This window comes from Symphodus melops (assembly GCF_947650265.1).
Source record: "Symphodus melops genome assembly, chromosome: 13".
NCBI lineage: Eukaryota > Metazoa > Chordata > Actinopteri > Labriformes > Labridae > Symphodus > Symphodus melops.
Window position 1 is genome coordinate 26,212,673 of NC_136703.1, and position 17,046 is coordinate 26,229,718.

Genomic DNA, 17,046 nt, shown 5'->3' on the forward strand with positions numbered 1-17,046 from the left:
CAGATAACACACTTCCTAACCCTTTCTGTCCAGATGAGTAACGGCGTGGCGATCGTTCGTCCTCCTGGACATCACGCTGAGAGAGACTCTCCCTGCGGTTTCTGTCTCTTCAACACCGCAGCGCTTGCTGCTCGCCACGCTCAGAAAATTTCCCAGGATGCACGGCTGCGAGTCCTCATCCTGGACTGGGATGTTCACCACGGCAACGGGACACAGCACATGTTCGAGGACGACGACAGGTGAGGAGGAGGCGTGATTTAAATTAACAAATAAAAAAAAAAAAGAATCAACCAATCATCTGGATGGACTCTCTCTCCAGCGTCCTCTACATCTCCCTACATCGCTATGACAACGGGACATTCTTCCCGTCGTCAGTGGACGCAGCCCCAGACAGGGTCGGCGTGTCCAAAGGGGCGGGCTTTAACGTGAACGTGGCGTGGAGCGGAGGGAGGATGGGAGACTCGGACTACCTCGCTGCCTTTCACAGAGTCATTATGCCGATTGCCAGCGAGGTAACGCACACACACAAACACGCACGCACACACAAACACACGCGATAGACCTGACGGAGCGCTCTGATTGGTTGATCCTCTTTGCAGTTTAACCCCGGCCTGGTTCTGGTGTCGGCTGGGTTTGATGCAGCTCGGGGCGACCCGCTCGGTGGATATCAAGTGACTCCAGAGGGATACGCCCACCTCACACACATGCTGATGTCACTGGCTGGGGGGCGGGTCCTTGTCATACTGGAGGTACGCACACACACACACACACACACACACACACACACGCACACACACACACACACGGGTGTAATGGTCACTGATGATATCGTTGTATTTCAGGGCGGTTATAATCTGACGTCCATCTCTGACTCCATGGCGATGTGCACCAGCGTGTTGCTAGGAGACCCTCCTCCTTCCTTAGTGACACCTCTCCCTCCTCCCCATCACGGCGCCGTGGCAACGATCAACCAAGTGATCCGTCACCACGCCCCCTACTGGAGGTCCCTGAGGATACAGAGTCAGTGTTTAAATGTTTTCATTCTGTTTGATTCGTTCCTGTTGAGTTTAATTTAAACACATTTATTTTAGTTCCAGAGTCTCTGCGGGCGTCACTGCCCTCACCAAAGCATCGTGGGAAACGTAGTTCTAAAGGAAAAGGCAGGAAGTCAGATCAGAGCAACGCAGACAGACCACCTCTGCCCCCTACAGGACGGGAGGACTCAGCGGTAAAATACAAACAAAATAAGATGTCACTTAAATATTGTAATAAAAAATAAAAGGTCTATCTTTTATTTCATATACTTGTTTTGTCGTCCAATCAGGCGGAGCACAGTCTGGATCAGCTCACTCAGGGATTGGCCGGTTTGGACATCAGTCATAACTCAACCATTCACAGCCCTGTCGCCTCCACGCCAGTGGGCGGGGCCAGGCCTAAGGTCCGCCTCAGCCCAGAGAAGGTCACCTGTGGAGGTGAAGTGAAGACGGAGACAGAGGAAGTGACACCTGAGCAGAGCCAATCAGAAGAGAGCACACAGCCTCAGGTGATCAGGAAGTTTTAGGGCCTGCATTTCCCATGATCCTTTGCATGCAGAGTTTCATCTCTCTTTAACTGTGTTTGAAAAATATCTTGTTAACCCTTCACAGGCTGTTGCCATGGCAGCATCAGATTCTGTTGCCCCCGGAGACGAGTCAGCTGGAGGAAAGGGGGTGGAGCCAGAATCAGAGGGAGCATGTGGTTGGTCAAAGTCTCAGATGTCTCTGGAGCTGACGTGTGGAGGACAAACAGACGTAGGAGTTTTTTTCAGTCTCGTTGAGTTCTAACTTACCCGTCTGTCTGTTAACAACCCGTCTGTGTCACTGCAGGCGCCTCTGTACGTGGTCGACCCTCTGCCCTGGTGTCCTCACCTGGATGCCGTTAAGCCCCTCCCCTCTTCAGGTATAGATGTCTTCCAGTCGTGTCAGGACTGCGGCTCCGACGCTGAGAACTGGACCTGTCTCACCTGCTACCAGGTGACGTGTCCCACCTCTGTGGAAGAGTCTCACTCCGTTACCATGTCGACTGTCTCACCTGCTGATGATGTCACCTGTCCCCTGTGTGTCCCAGGTGTTCTGTGGGCGATATGTGAACGAGCACATGGTGACTCACGGCGTGGTGTCTGAACACCCGCTGGTCCTGAGCTTCTGCGACCTGTCGGCGTGGTGTTACCTGTGTGAGTCGTACGTCCACAACCAGGTAACTGAGCTCATGATGATCAGGACCAATGAGACGACCCCGATGACCTTTAACAGATTCACGACCACACGGTCAACACCTGTTCTTATCTACACACGCTCAGACGTTCACAGAGATGTTCCCACCACACACGTCGTATGAAGCAGCAGTGACCTCCGTCGTCCAATCAGGCGTCTCGTCAGCATAGAGGGAGAGTAACTGTGTGTGTGTGAAAAGTCCAGTTAGCAACGTTAGCACCAATGCTAGTTTTTGAACATCTTCACCCGGAGCAGAAGACGCTCCGTGGAGCCGCCGTCATGTGGACGAGGACGTGTTGAAACACACTTCCTGTTTTCTCTGTTGGACAAATTTAAAAAGTTGAAAACAAATTGAATTTGAGATTCTTCTTCTTTGTTTCTTTTCTCTCTTTAGATTCTGTTTGAAGCTAAAAATGCTGCTCACTTTGCAAAGTTTGGAGAGGAGATCGCTCCGTGGAGCTAAGAGGAGAAGGTGATGAAGAGGAGGAGGTGATGAAGAGGAGGAGGTGATGAAGAGGAGAAGGTGATGAAGAGGAGGAGGTGATGAAGAGGAGGAGGTGATGAAGAGGAGAAGGTGATGAAGAGGAGGAGGTGATGAAGATGGTGGTTTAAACCTCTGAACGTCTATTTCCCCCTTTTTTTTTTTTTTTAATCTCTCTTCCTTTTGTGTGACTGGACTCTTGAGTGTGTTGTCATGGATACCGCAGCCAGCAGCACTGGTGCTTTGTGGGACATGTAGTTGAATCCAACCAGGAAAATTCTGCCGTCTCCCACATATGCAAAAAAAAAAAAAGAAACTCAAAAGAAAAAAAAGAAAAATCTTGGATTGAATGTTTTTTTATTTGGATTGTTTTCTATCTGCGGTGCTGAACATGTGACCGATCACCAGCAGACTTAGAGAGGATGTCACCTGTGTCTGCAGCTTTAAATATGTAAATGAGTTGTGGCTGGCCACGCCCCCTCTCTGGAAGCGCAGAAAATAAAAAAAACCTTAAAGATTTGTTTTAGAGCATCAAAACAAAGAAAAGCAGAAACACTTTGATAAGCGGGGAACATTTGTCGAGTCTCGATGTTAAAAAAAACAAACAAAATTTTAAGGATCAGCTGATTAAAGGTTCTGATCAGACATTTTATTTTGAAAGCAGAAGAGTGACTGTTGTGCAGCTTTAAAAACTTTGATTTAAATTGTTTTTTTTTTCCTTTTCAAGAGAAGCAACAGAAGAGGCCGACGTCTTTGAGTTTATATTCAGTGTGAATGTTTCCTGTTCTGTCTCCAGATCAGCGTCTTTGTTTCTGACCTCCGACGGTCACAACGTATTTATTCTTCTTTGTTTTCTGTGAGCGATAAACGTTCACAGAGGAGTGTAACTCTGCACAACATGTGTGTGTGTGTTTGATTTACACACCCTGTGGGCCTGAGGTGGAGATAAGAGGAGGTCTGTGTGCTGTGCAATAATCTGTTCATCCTGCCTGTTTATAAAAGTTTTTATTAAACTCAAGTTTGTACCTGTTTCCTGTTTCCTGTTTCTGTTCACATCCTTGATGGTCTTTATGGATGAGACCACCCAGGGCTCCAAGACCGAGTCAAGACCAGGACCAGAATCCTCATCCTGTGTTCAGGGGGCGTGTCCCTCACTCTGACGTAACAGCGGGAAGGCTGCAGCTTTAACTGGGGGATAAAAGTCCAACTGCAAATGAAATAAAGATATTTATTCTTTAATGATATTTTATTTGTTTAATTTGATAAGATATTAAACGTCTGACGTCATCACCCCAGATGTTTCTGCAGCTGTCACGCAGGCGCAGCTCGGACATCTTATACTAAAAAAAAAAAGTAAACCATGATTTGATTATGTGACGTCACGTCGTATAGAAACACGCGATGGTTTGTTTCAGTGTAAGTTGCAGGATAATCGGAATATTTGTTGTTATTGGCGAATGAAGATCTACATCCGGGGATCTCGAGCTTCTGCATCCTCCCTTTCTGCGCTTGCATCCTCTCATCCTGCAGGCAACCACACACACACACACACACACACACTAACAGACAGACAGACAGGTGGACATCCTCCGGCTGCAGGTTTGTTTCCGGTTTTCTTCTCTCAGCTGATTGTAGATCGTCTCTCTGTAAATACACACGGTGTGTGTGTGTGTGTGTGTTTGTCGGGAGAGAACCGATGATGACGTAATCTTCCGTTCAGTCTGTTTATTCTGATGTCCTGTGATTTGCTGCTCCGCCGTCTGTACAGACTCATGTTGTGTTCAGATGTTTCTGCAGCTGTGATTGGTCAGTGTACTCCAGGTGAACGTGAGGTGAACATGATACCAGAGTATTAAACATCAAACCATATTGATCCCTGATTGATACAAGGCGTTTATTGATGTGATCGGCTCCTCTTCCTCATCTCTGTTTACCAGAACAGGAAGTGAAACACAAACACTTCATGTGAGCTGCATGAAACGTAAAGAAAGAAAAATAGTCAGAGAATATCTTTAAAGAAAAAGAAGAAGATTCAAAATAAATGTCTGACTCTCTCTCTCTCTCTGTCTCTCTCTCTCTCTCTCTCTCTCTGTCTGTCTCTCTCTCTCTCTCTCTCTCTCTGTCTGTCTGTCTCTCTCTCTGTCTGTCTCTCTCTCTGTCCCTCTCTCTCTCTCTCTCTCTCTGTCTCTCTCTGTCTCTCTCTCTCTCTCCCTCTCTCTCTCTCTCTCTCTCTCTCTCTCTCTCTCTCTCTGTTTCTCTCTGTCTCTCTCTGTCTCTCTCTCTCTCTCTCTCTCTCTCTCTCTCTCAGTCATGTCGGCGTCGCCCGCCCCTCGCCGACCTCTCTCGCCTCTACCAGACAGAGTTCGTCCGAAGTGCCCCGGGCGGTGGGCGTGCTCTGGGCTGTCTGCACGCTCTGCTTCGCCATCATCCAGGTGGTCGTCCTCGTGCAGCCGTCCTGGATCGGCACCACAGAAACCCGCCACCAGGGGGCGGGGCCAGTCCCCCCAGCGGCACTCTCGGACTGTTTGAGGTGAGACACATCAGAATGACGTTGTGAAGGTTATACGGTGTGAACGTGTTTCCTGCTTCCTCCTCAGGTGTGTGTGGAGTCAGACTGGCCGGTCCCGGACTGTCGTGGTCGTCTGTCCAGTCTGTCTCCTCTGCCGTCCTTCCAGTCGGTGGCGGTGCTGGTGGGCGTGTCCCTGTGGGCGGTGTGGACGAGCGTCCTCTGTCTGTGTCTCTTCAGGTTCTGCAGCGCTGCGACCGTCTACAAGATCTGTGCGTGGCTGCAGCTCACCGCAGGTCAGTGTGTGCGTGCTCAGAGGACGCCACGCTCGTGGACAACACGTCTCTGCTCTACAGTGAAGCCAAATGAAGGGACATATTGAGCTGCTCTCTGTCTCTGTCTGTCTCCGCAGGTTTCTGTCTGGCGTTGGCCTGTCTCCTGTTTCCCGACTCGTGGGAGAGTCCAGAGATGAGAGCGCTGTGTGGAGACTCGGTGAGGATCGCTGACCTCTGACCTCTGACCTCTGACGTTGTCTCAGAGGACAGATGTGTCTGTGTTCTGAGCTCAGACTGGATGGATTAAAGACAAACGCAGCTTTGTTGGCCACCGTACAAAGGCCGTTATGAGACTGAATTCTTTCTCTTCAAAATGTCCTATTTGATCCCACAGCAACAAAACTGAATTCCTAGACATTCAGTTTTGCATAATTTATAAACTTGAAATGTGGGTGACTCTCTCTCTATCCTCCGTCCTGTCTCGACAGTAAAGGTTTAAAAAAAAGCCCAGGAATAAATCTTAAATAAAAGTCCGATCATGAAGCTGAGGGATCGATGACGCTCGTCCTGTGTTTGTGTCCAGGTGGGCAGTTTCTCTCCAGGTAACTGCTCCGTCCACTGGGCCTACATCCTGGCCATCCTTGGGATTCTGGACGCCGCCATCTTGGCCACGCTGGCCTTCGTCCTCGCCAACAGACAGGACGCCCTGCTGCCACCAGACGCAAAGGAAGGTGAGAAACTGAAGGGTTAGCTTAGCTTAGCATTAGCAGCAGAACAATACTTACTTTGATTATGAGACTTTTTGTGTTTTCAGTGACGACAGGTCTGCTGATGTCAGCGTAGAGTCACCAGGTGAGTCTCTTCTGTCTCTTCAGGGCTTCAAACCGACACTTCCTTCTCTTCACTCCTCTTTCTCTTCCTCTTCAGGGTGGATTAGTCTTCACTTCTCCTGATAGCTCCATCCTACGTCCTCGTCATCGTCTCCGTCCGAGGGGGAAATAAAACGGCTAAAAGATCCAGAAGAAGGACGCAGCAGATCCTCGTGTCCAGCAAACTGCCTGAGATGCACGAGAGCAATGACCACGTTTAGATCGGAGGATTGGTCCGAATGTTGACAATGTTTTTCTGATATTTAGACTTCCTGGCGCTGTGTTACTTTATTTTTATTTTCTTACAGCAGCTCTGAATCGGGACATTTACAGGTTCATGATTTTATTTCATACTTAAACGACGTGTCACATTTTCTCGTGATCGTTAGTTTCACAGGTCTTTGTAAATGAAAGTGATCGGATGATTTCTACGCTCTTATGAGACCAATGTGTTAAAGAGAGGGACGATTTAAACCACATAAATGTTTAAAGGAATCATGTGTGACTTTTTGATCCAGTAGATGTCGCCCTTGAGCTCCAGCATGAAACCAAAACAAACTGCTGTTAGGCCACGCCTCCTGCATACTGAAGCCTCCGCCCTCCTCCAGAAACACACCTCCAACCTCTCTCCACTTCAAGATTGCACCGAGTTACCAAATTACCATAGCACTGTAATTTAGCATCATTAAGTGCCAGAGGTGGATAAAATCATCCTCAGCTGGTAGCTTCAATCACCTGTGTCCTGCGTTGTTGTGTTAGCATGCTAATGTTAGCGCTCTTTAGTTAGCTGGTAGCTTCAATCACCTGTGTCCTGCGTTCTTGTGTTAGTATGCTAATGTTAGCGCTCTTTAGTTAGCTGGTAGCTTCAATCACCTGTGTCCTGCGTTCTTGTGTTAGCATGCTAATGTTAGCGCTCTTTAGTTAGCTGGTAGCTTCAATCCCCTGTGACCTGCGTTCTTGTGTTAGTATGCTAATGTTAGCGCACTTTAGTTAGCTGGTAGCTTCAATCACCTGTGACCTGCGTTCTTGTGTTAGTATGCTAATGTTAGCGCTCTTTAGTTAGCTGGTAGCTTCAATCACCTGTGACCTGCGTTCTTGTGTTAGCATGCCAATGTTAGCGCTCTTTAGTTAGCTGGTAGCTTCATGTGAACTGACACAAAATGATGTAAAAAATAATCAGTGAGTATGTTCTTCTTCTTCTTCTTGACTCAAACAGCTTTTATACACAAGGGGAGGAGCCATGTAAACACAGCTCTGACAACAACACAGCCAGCAGGACTCCAGCTTCTCCCTCATGTCGCACATTCTTCCTTTAAATCAACGAGTAAAATAATGTAGCTGTGGGCGACATTAGCCAAATTAAAATCTTCGTTGCCATGTTACAGATGTTTACAGACAGTAGAAAGTGTTAAAGGGTTTTAAATGCGGTTGAAAATCTCATTAAAAATGTCCCTCATGTGTTTCTGTAGACCGAAAAGAGATAGCATTTTTATAGTTTTGTAGGTTTTGCAGATTGTTTCGTGTTGTTTGTGTGTACAGAGTGAGTCACGCATGTGTGTCATAAATGTTCCTGTGGTTCTGTTCAAAGGTAAATAAATAATTACAGATATTATCCGAGCTGTTTTGAATTACTGAACAAATGTTAAATGTTTTTACTTATTCAAGAAGTTAGGGTTAGCGTCTCTGTGTGACGATTGTGCAGTTGCACTCAGGGGCCTTTGGTGGGCGACAAAGTGCACCAAACTGAATTCCACATTGATGCTTTAAATGTATTAAGAAGAAAAAGGTTCTGTTAACTACCGTAACATTTTGGCTAAACACTGAAGCTACAGTGTCCACCACATGCTGACCTGTGTGAGAGGAGGGGGGGAGACAGCTCTCTGTGATGATTAGAGTTTAGACTGCAGTACTCATTTTAAACACTAGGGGCGGAGCTACAGACTGCTCCTTTATGAATTAGTGTGTTTTTTAGTTTAGTTGATTAGTTTATTGATCCGTGGACAATAAAATACAATAAATGACTTTAGTAATTACAGAAGGTGTGTGTGTGTGTGTGTGTGTGTGTGTGTGTGTTGTTGATAAAGAAGGAAACATGGCTTCTGTTGGTGAATATTGACTTTAATTCAGAGTTTACTACAGACAGACGAGTGATTTCACTGACAGAGCTGCTGCAGACATTACTGAACTACATGAAAACAACGGAAAAACAAACCAATCACAGAGCTGATTACTGTCGCCATGGTTACGGTCACTGTTAATCATCCTTCTGTTTTTTTTTCTTCTTCCACAAACACATTCACACTGATGGAGGGACAGTGTGGTCAGTGTGAAGGTGTCTTTCAACCTTTTTGTTGTTGTTGTGTGTGTGTGTGTGTGTGTGTGTGTGTGTGTGTGGGGGGGGGGGGGGGGGGGGGGTCAAACAAAACTCCAAGTCACCATCACTGCCGGAAACAACCAATCAGAAGGCTTCTGACTCTGTTGTTAGGCAGCTGTTAGCTGGATGAAGTTCGAAGTTCCCCTGTAGAGTTGTAAATAATATAAGGACATTTGTTTCATTTGTTTGAAAGTTTCCTGAAACAAAACAACTTTTTTTGTTTTTTTTCACAGGTCAAAAAAAGACGCAGATATTTTGGTTTTGTTGAGCTGACTGATTTAAGAGGAGAGAAATATTCATGAAGCACATGTTGAATTGTCTGGTTTAGGAAAAGTTAAATTCTGTGGTATTCTGATATTCATTCAATATTTTCTTCAGAAGTGAAAATAATATTTATAATGATTTGCATATGAATAACTTAATGACAGAACTGCAGCAGCTTTTCTTTTTAAACGTGCTGTTTGATTCTCCAGAATAAATAAAGCTCAGATGAAGATTGTTCTCATGATTAGTATCAGACGATGTTGTCAAATTCAGGAAACTTTCATGGATGTTGTCTCTGTTCCTCTCCGTCCTCCATCACGTCTTCTCGCCACTGTCACGATAAACAACTGATCAGACACGTTTTCACGAAAGCAGCAAAATAACAAACACACTGAAATAAGACACAAAACAATCCTGATAGAATACAACAAAATATATGTTCTCCTCATCCCTCCATCTTCTCTAACTCCTTCTACACTTCCTCTCCTTGTTTCCTCTCCTTCCCACCTTTCCTTGTCTCCTCTGCTCATTGTCTCAACCTGTCTCCTTCCTTTAAACCTTTCCTTTCCTTCCTTCTCCTCCTTGCCTCCTTTCCTTCCCTCTCCTCCTTGCCTCCTTTCCTTCCCTCTCCTCCTTGCCTCCTTTCCTTCCCTCTCCTCCTTGCCTCCTTTCCTTCCTTCTCCTCCTTGCCTCCTTTCCTTCCCTCTCCTCCTTGCCTCCTTTCCTTCCTTCTCCTCCTTGCCTCCTTTCCTTCCTTCTCCTCCTTGCCTCCTTTCCTTCCCTCTCCTCCTTGCCTCCTTTCCTTCCTTCTCCTCCTTGCCTCCTTTCCTTCCCTCTTACTCCCTCATGTAATCTAGAATCTGATCAATCAGTATCTGGGGGTCGTAGTTCAGGACCGCTCTCCTCCGGCGCCTACGACTCCCATGATTCAGTTCTTCCACGGCAGGTGTCATGCTGTCAATGCGTTTCATCCTCTGCAGCCCGGCGGCGGCGGCGGCGGGGCGGAGCTTCTCCTCGTCCTCCTCCACGTCCTCCAGCCTCTTCACTCTGAGCAGAGGAGGGTCGGCGCTGGGCGACGGAGGAGCCAAGTCGTCAAGGGAACGGCGGGTTCTTCTGTGGGCGGAGCTTATGGGTTCAGGTGGTGCGAAGGACACGTCCCTTCTCATTCTGCGGCCAGATGACATCACAGCGGCGTTGTTAGGACCGATACTGGACAGTAACTTAGCAACCAGACGTCTGAGGAGGAGACGGAGAGATGGCGTTAGTGAAACAGAAACAGAAGCAGGATGCTAAGGAGACATCGACGGCGTCAAAGTCCAACATTTAAATCGCTGATTTAAATATAATCAATACAGAGCAGAGAGTGAATTAGCAGACAGGCTTCACACGCTGAAATCAAAGAGTCCAGTGATTGATTGGTTTTGATCAAACTCATTGATTGACTGGTTGAGGTCTCAGTTTGTGATTGGTCACCTCAGAGCTTCCTGCTCTCCGGCTCGGCTCGATCCGGATGAAAGTCGTCCGGCCTGTCGGAGTCTCTCCTGTCTCGCTCTCTCCAGCAGAGTCTGAGCCACCTGAGGCTCCATCCTGGTGATCAGAGGTCACAGAGGTCAGAGGTCAGAGGTCACAGAGGTTACGTTGATCCAGAGACATATTCATGAAGAGATCTGAGTGAATGTTGGTGTTCACCTGTCCAGCAGGGCCTGAGCTAACTGGGGCTCCAGGAGGCCCCACCAGGCTGCGGGGGGCCGCCCCATGTTCAGGCCCCGCCCCCCTGTCTCATCGTAGTCTGATGGGACCGGGCCCTGGAAGTCCCCTGGTGTCTCCTGATCGTCCTCCTCATCCACTTCTTCCTCCACCACCTCGACGTCACCTGGGTCGACCAATCCGGCGCTCTCGGCCTCGCTCAGCAGGCGGAGCATCGTAGCAAGGTACTCTGAGAAAACGATGGAACAGCTTTTAATAACAGAAACATCAAACGCCATCGTCTGTGAGTGAACAGGTGACAGCTCGCCCACCTGCTCGCTGCTCCTCTTCCTGAGCCCGTCTCTGGTCCCTCTCCACCAATCGCTGCAGGGCCTGATCCAAGCCCCGTCCGGTCCAGCCATCTGATTGGTAGTATGGGTCATTGGCTCCTCCTCCTCCCTGAGAGGAGGGATATGACATCATCCGGTCCTCATAGGGCAGCAGGTTAGCGAGGTCTCTGCGCTGACGCCTGGCTTCGCCCATAGAGACATCCAGGCCACGCCCCCCGCCGCGACCTGCAGGTAGAGCCTGAATATAGAGAAAGGACACAGAGAAGAGTGTTACTCTGGAGAGGATGTTCTCTCGTCTTTTATGATTTTAATCTAAGTAGAAAAATACCTCCAGTGATCCCTCTGCGCTCTCACCTGAGGAACACCTGAGTGTTAATGTATGTCATTTAAATAAAGTTGTGTGCACCTGTTTGAGCTGCTTTAACACCTGATGATGTCTATCATTATTATTTATGTAAACATGTCTTTACACTACATGATTGGCCGCCCTCTGAGCCAATCAGAAGCTGCCATATAAGAGAAAATAATATTTACTAATCAAAAATAAAAACACAAGATAAGAAATAGACTTTTTTTAAAGGTCACGTCTCTGTAAAGTAGTTTTAAAACGTGCCGTTATAAAGGCCGTTTCTGATTGGTTCATTAGGTTGTGACGTAGCACGCGGTAGGCAGGACGTCAGTCACAAACAGAAAGCTGCAGACAGGTGTACATGGAGAGGAGGAGAGAGTACCACACCTGCAGAGCTAAGTGGAGGACAGAGAGTGATGAGAGACAACTGAGTGACGGCTCGACTGTTAGCCAGGTGAGCTGTTAGCTGTTAGACCCACGTGTTTATCCTCCGGACGGACTGACGTCAGAGCTGAGCGTCAGGTGAGTTCTTGCTCCTTTTGCTCTGAAGCTGTCTCTTAAACTTTGGACCGTTTGATTTTTGTTATTTCGTGTTTATGTTCTTTATGTTGTTGCTCTGGATGTGCTGATTGGTTGGATTCAAGTATCAAGGATGTAAATACCAGTGTGTTACCATGGTAACAACAATAGAAGTCTCTCTTGGGCAATTTTCTTGTTTTTGAAAATCAAGAAAACTGTCAGACAAACTTGTGCACACAGTTGACATTGCACAAACACATTGGCAACCTTTGGAAAAGAGGGTGAAACTGGCGGTGTGCGTTGCTTAGCAACAGTGAAATTTCAAACTAGCATCATCCAGCCTCGTTATCTTCTGAGATAACGATCACATCAGCTTGTTTAGTCAGATAATAAAACCTGACTGTAAAGTCCCCTGTGTGTCCCTGCAGGGGGCGCTGGAGTCCCCCGTGTGTCCCTGCAGGGGGCGCTGGAGTCCCCCGTGTGTCCCTGCAGGGGGCGCTGGAGTCCCCCGTGTGTCCCTGCAGGGGGTGCTGCAGTCCTCCGTGTGTCCCTGCAGGGGGCGCTGGAGTCCCCCGTGTGTCCCTGCAGGGGGCGCTGGAGTCCCATGGATGGCGGTCTCCGTGCTGGAAATGCTGTCTCAGGCTAACGTTGAGTCAAGCTAACGACAGGCTGAGAGCTGAGGCGGGTTTTAAGCCTCCTGACAAACCGTTACACGGCGCCCACCTGTCAATCAGCTCAGCTACACGCCTTATTGTGAATAACTCTGATCCTTCATCCAATCAAAACTGCTGAGTCATCAAAACATTCCCCCCGTACAGTGTGTGTGGATGGAGACATGAGCTAATCACACCTATTTGGTTTTTTGAAGCAGGCTGTAAACATGTTCATGTCTGCTGTAAAAACAGGCTGTTTGAATGGGTGTGTATGTGACTTCCTGTGCTGCTGCAGCCAGCCTCTAGTGGACACTCCAGGAACTGCAGGATGTGACACTTTAGCATCGACTTATTTGTTTATTGAAGCAGGCTGTAAACATGTTCATGTGCTATTGTTTACGGTGAGAAGGCAGAACAAACACGCGCTGTGGTCGTGTCACCCACCTGGGGGCGGGGCTACTGCTCTGTGGTGTGAATATGGTGAACAGTCGGAGCAGGACAAACTCATTATGTTAATGAGGGTCCAGTTCCATTAAGTCTTCCTGAGCTGAAATCAAATGAACTAAATGGAATGAATCCGGCTTGAATCCTGTGACGAGGTGAGCGTCAACACGCTGATGTTCCATGCAGAGACAAAGTGAAGATGCTCCACTCGGATTTAATTTGATGACCCGTTCCTCTCTCTCCCTGAGTGTCAGCTTTCAGCTAAAGTTTTTACATAATGTGTGTGTGTGTGCCGTGTGTGTGTGTGTGTGTGTGTCTGTGTGTCTGTGTGTGTGTGTGTGTGTGTGTGTGTGTGTGTGTGGCGTGCGTATGTGTTATATGAGGATGCTCTCAGTGTCCAGTGGGATGTGTTGCCATGGCAGCATTACAAATTGTTCTGTTCCTGTCTCGATAATCTAATATGGTCGTGTGTGTGTGTGTGTGTGTGTGTGTGTGTGTGTGTGTGTGTGATGGATGCAGACAGGGATCGATCAGGTGGTTTATGTTGGATGTTGGTGGTTTAATCAGCACACTTGGTCCTCAGAAGTATAGTTAGATGGAGGGTGTGATTCATGATGGGGTTTATGATGAGTCAGCAGTTTGAACAGTGAGTCAGCAGTCTGTGAACACACGTAGCGTTGATGTAAAGACGTCATATAGACGACACTGCTGTGGTTCAGTCCGGTCATGTGACCCTGACGGTGCAGGTCGGCCTCACGGAGGAGACGATGGTCATCGTCAACAGAACATCTCAGAGGTCAGAGGTCAGACCGTGTGAGACGGCGCTGAGACCAGTGTCCCAAACAGAAGCGTGCTGTAAGAGTTCCATCCTGTCCTAACAGCACGCCACGTGAACAACAACACAACCAGCTGCTGCAACACCTGTTCACCTGATAACTGCTCTCATATCTGGCAAACCCAGGGGCGTCCAAAACGGCCTTCAAAGCCCCGCCTACCTTCTCTGGTCCAATCAGATCCAGAGCATTCAGGAGCAGAATCTAAAGTTAGAAGGAGGACATACTGGCTGCTGCATTGTTGTCAGAGAAGCTTCAACACAGCAGGTTTCCTTCATGATCACACAGGAAGAGAGCAGCTCTCTGATTGGCTGATTGATCACACAGGTTGATCAGTTTAGAGACATACTGTATGTCCTTACAAGGATAGAAACACACACACACACACACACACACACACACACACACAGCCAAGTCCAAGGAGACCTGTATTAACCTCTGTCATCGACGGCCCGGTTGCTGTGGGCTACAGTCTCCCGTCTCTATGGAGACAGGAAGTGAAATAATGTGTCCCTCCGATCACGTCAGCAGCCTGCACGAACACACACACACACACACACACACACACACACACACACACACACACACACACACACACACACACACAGCTGAGACACAAACAAGCCTTCTCTCTTAATGCCTCACTTTCATTTTGTCTGATTAACCAGATCAATAAACCATACGTCACATGGAACACACACCTACACACACACACACACACACACACACACACACACACACACACACACACACACACACATACAGTGATGTAACTGTGTTTACACAGAGCAGCTACATCTTTATCCATCACTGACGTGTTACTGTGACAACAATTAATCAGCACATATACAAAACACACACACAACCTCTCTCTCTCTCTGTCGGTGTCGCTCGTCCTTACCTGGGCGGCGTGCAGCAGCGCGGTGCTGAGCAGCAGGAGGCAAAAAGACGCCATGCCACTGACTGAACACACACACTGACACACAGCGCGGACTGCACCGACTGAAAACAGAGAGAGAGAGAGGGAGGGAGGAGGAGGAGGAGGAGCGATGACGGAGGAGAGGGGGAGGAAGAGAGAGAGGGGGGGGGAGAGAGACGAGATAAGGAGTGAGAAGAGGGAGGAGATAAAATTGAGAAGGAGATGAGAGAATGAAGGAGACAAGGATGTCAGGAAGGAGAAGAGGCTCCTCAGTGTCTCTGTATTTATTTTGTCCCTTCAGTCTCTCTGTAGATAGTGGTCCTCAGTGTCTCTGTATTTATTTTGTCCCTTCAGTCTCTCTGTAGATAGAGGTCCTCAGTGTCTCTCTGTATTTATTTTGTCCCTTCAGTCTCTCTGTAGATAGTGGTCCTCAGTGTCTCTGTATTTATTTTGTCCCTTCAGTCTCTCTGTAGATAGTGGTCCTCAGTGTCTCTGTATTTATTTTGTCCCTTCAGTCTCTCTGTAGATAGTGGTCCTCAGTGTCTCTGTATTTATTTTGTCCCTTCAGGCTCCCTTAACTTCCTGTCCTCACCTTACTTTATTTTTCAAAATAAAAGCACATAGCAGCAAGTAATCTCAGTTTAAGGCAGTACGACATTTCAAAATAAAAGCCTTTTATTCAACTTCCCAGCACACAGAAAATGTGATTTGAAAAGTTTTATTAATCGTTAATAAATTTAAAAGTTTTTTTACATTGAAACAGGAAGTTGAAATGATCAATCGTTTGATTATTGTTTTATACTCGGAGGTGTAGAATGACGATCTCTGCATCATATGTAAAGTGTGTTTTGCATCCTACGTGACCTTTAAATCTCTGTTGTCATGACAACCCTTCATTGTTGACCTCATCTCCAGCACTGGGACGTGTTTGACTGCTGATGTCAGAGGTCGTTGATATGACCTTCATGTTTTGAAGCCCAACATTCACTTTGTTTATATGCTGTGTAGGTGCAGCTGCTCATAGTCAACGCTGTGACATCACAGTCACGTGACGTACGTTTGATGAGCTTTACTGAATTGTGATTCGTCGATGAACACACACAGACTTAGACCAGTTTGTCCTTTATTGAAACTTTACACTGAATAAACACAGCAGGGGAGGGGGGAAGGGTCTCCATAGCAACAAGTCACACACACACACACACACACACACATCATCGTCATCGTCACTGTCAACACCGTCGCCATGGTTACTGATGCTGAATAGAATATCATCACACGGAAAGTTACATCACAGAGGCAGAGAGGGGAGTCACAAGGAAGAACGAGAAGAACGACAGAGAGGAGGAGGAGACAAGGAGGGAGGGAAGGGGAGAGGAGACAAGGAGGGAGGAGAGAAGGAGGGAGGAGAGAAGGAGGGAGGAGAGAAGGAGGGAGGAGAGAAGGAGGGAGGAGAGGAGGAGGGAGGAGAGAAGGAGGGAGGAGAGGAGGAGGGAGGAGAGAAGGGGAGAGGAGAGGAGGAGGGAGGAGAGAAGGAGGGAGGAGAGGAGGAGGGAGGAGAGGAGGAGGGAGGAGAGGAGGAGAGGAGGAGGGAGGAGGGAAGGAGGGAGGAGAGGAGGAGAGAAGGAGGGAGGAGAGAAGGAGGGAGGAGAGAAGGAGGGAGGAGAGAAGGAGGGAGGAGAGGAGGAGGGAGGAGAGAAGGAGGGAGGAGAGGAGGAGGGAGGAGAGGAGGAGAGGAGGAGGGAGGAGAGGAGGAGAGGAGGAGGGAGGAGGGAAGGAGGGAGGAGAGAAGGAGGGAGGAGAGGAGGAGGGAAGGAGAGGAGGAGAGGAGGAGGGAAGGAGGGAGGAGAGGAGGAGAGTAAAAGCTTTGTGAGGCAGAGTAGAAAGAATAAAGAGGAGAGAAAATGAGACAAAATAAAAGTGAGAAAAGATTCAGATCAAGCAGGAAAAGAAAAAGGAAGAAAGAGGAAAACAGAGCGCTTAGAGGAGATATAGAAGAAGTGTTATGAGGATGTAAACACACACACACACTCACACACACACACTCACACACACCTGTACAGGAGAACAGGAAGTCACACTGATCATCAGTTTACTGTACAACACGAGCAGAAACACGTCACCATGCGGAGGAAGATACCGACGCTAAAACACCTTCACTTTCCCAAAAAACAAAACGAAAAAAGGAGGAACGGAGAAGAACGCTGTCGGACATTTTAAGACTCAGAACTTTCCAGAAGGACTTTCATTAAAGGAGCTCACGGCTGCAGCT

General features: G+C 47.8%; 3 protein-coding genes across 4 annotated transcripts in view; 2 read left to right on the forward strand and 1 right to left on the reverse strand.

The window, feature by feature from the left end:
• hdac6 (histone deacetylase 6) overlaps positions 1 to 2,783 on the forward strand; it is a gene marked incomplete at its 5' end in the record, with an annotated part of 5,269 nt that extends 2,486 nt beyond the window's left edge. Inside the window, 10 exon segments of the mRNA XM_079360102.1 lie at positions 34 to 239; positions 320 to 512; positions 600 to 749; positions 843 to 1,020; positions 1,092 to 1,228; positions 1,325 to 1,543; positions 1,647 to 1,790; positions 1,866 to 2,012; positions 2,107 to 2,235; positions 2,647 to 2,783. Of these exon segments, the coding sequence (XP_079216228.1) occupies positions 34 to 239; positions 320 to 512; positions 600 to 749; positions 843 to 1,020; positions 1,092 to 1,228; positions 1,325 to 1,543; positions 1,647 to 1,790; positions 1,866 to 2,012; positions 2,107 to 2,235; positions 2,647 to 2,715 (1,572 nt within the window). The 3' untranslated portion in view covers positions 2,716 to 2,783.
• A 2,260-nt stretch (positions 2,784 to 5,043) lies between these two features.
• On the forward strand, positions 5,044 to 6,567 carry lhfpl4b (LHFPL tetraspan subfamily member 4b; the record flags this gene model as incomplete). Its single annotated transcript, XM_079359567.1, is given in 9 exon segments — positions 5,044 to 5,061; positions 5,063 to 5,110; positions 5,112 to 5,208; positions 5,211 to 5,263; positions 5,331 to 5,535; positions 5,652 to 5,731; positions 6,098 to 6,245; positions 6,329 to 6,366; positions 6,442 to 6,567. Coding segments are annotated over 8 exon segments (678 nt in total). The 3' UTR covers positions 6,358 to 6,366; positions 6,442 to 6,567.
• Positions 6,568 to 9,546: 2,979 nt separating this feature from the next.
• pcsk1nl (proprotein convertase subtilisin/kexin type 1 inhibitor, like) lies at positions 9,547 to 14,885 on the reverse strand. Of its 2 annotated transcripts, XM_079359564.1 has the most exons (6): positions 14,757 to 14,885; positions 11,040 to 11,295; positions 10,711 to 10,957; positions 10,495 to 10,608; positions 9,842 to 10,257; positions 9,547 to 9,607 (listed from the first exon to the last, which is right to left on the reverse strand). In XM_079359564.1, exons 1-5 carry the CDS (start codon positions 14,808 to 14,810, stop codon positions 9,858 to 9,860), a joined length of 1,071 nt encoding a protein of 356 aa, XP_079215690.1. In that variant the 5' UTR covers positions 14,811 to 14,885; the 3' UTR covers positions 9,547 to 9,607; positions 9,842 to 9,857. The 2 variants fall into 2 exon arrangements, with proteins under 2 accessions (XP_079215690.1, XP_079215689.1); XM_079359563.1 differs by lacking the exon at positions 9,547 to 9,607 and having other exon boundaries at positions 9,771 to 10,257; positions 14,757 to 14,883.
• Between the last annotated feature and the right edge of the window lie 2,161 nt (positions 14,886 to 17,046).

Coding starts and splice junctions, on each gene's coding strand:
- pcsk1nl (XM_079359564.1), bottom strand. CDS start 14,810: ATGGCGTCTTTTTGCCTCCTGCTGCTCAGCACCGCGCTGCTGCACGCC. Junction 11,296..14,756: donor CGCTGCTGCACGCCGCCCAG/GTAAGGACGAGC, acceptor CTCTATATTCAG/GCTCTACCTGCAGGTCGCGG. Junction 10,258..10,494: donor GGAGAGCAGGAAGCTCTGAG/GTGACCAATCAC, acceptor TCTCCTCCTCAG/ACGTCTGGTTGCTAAGTTAC.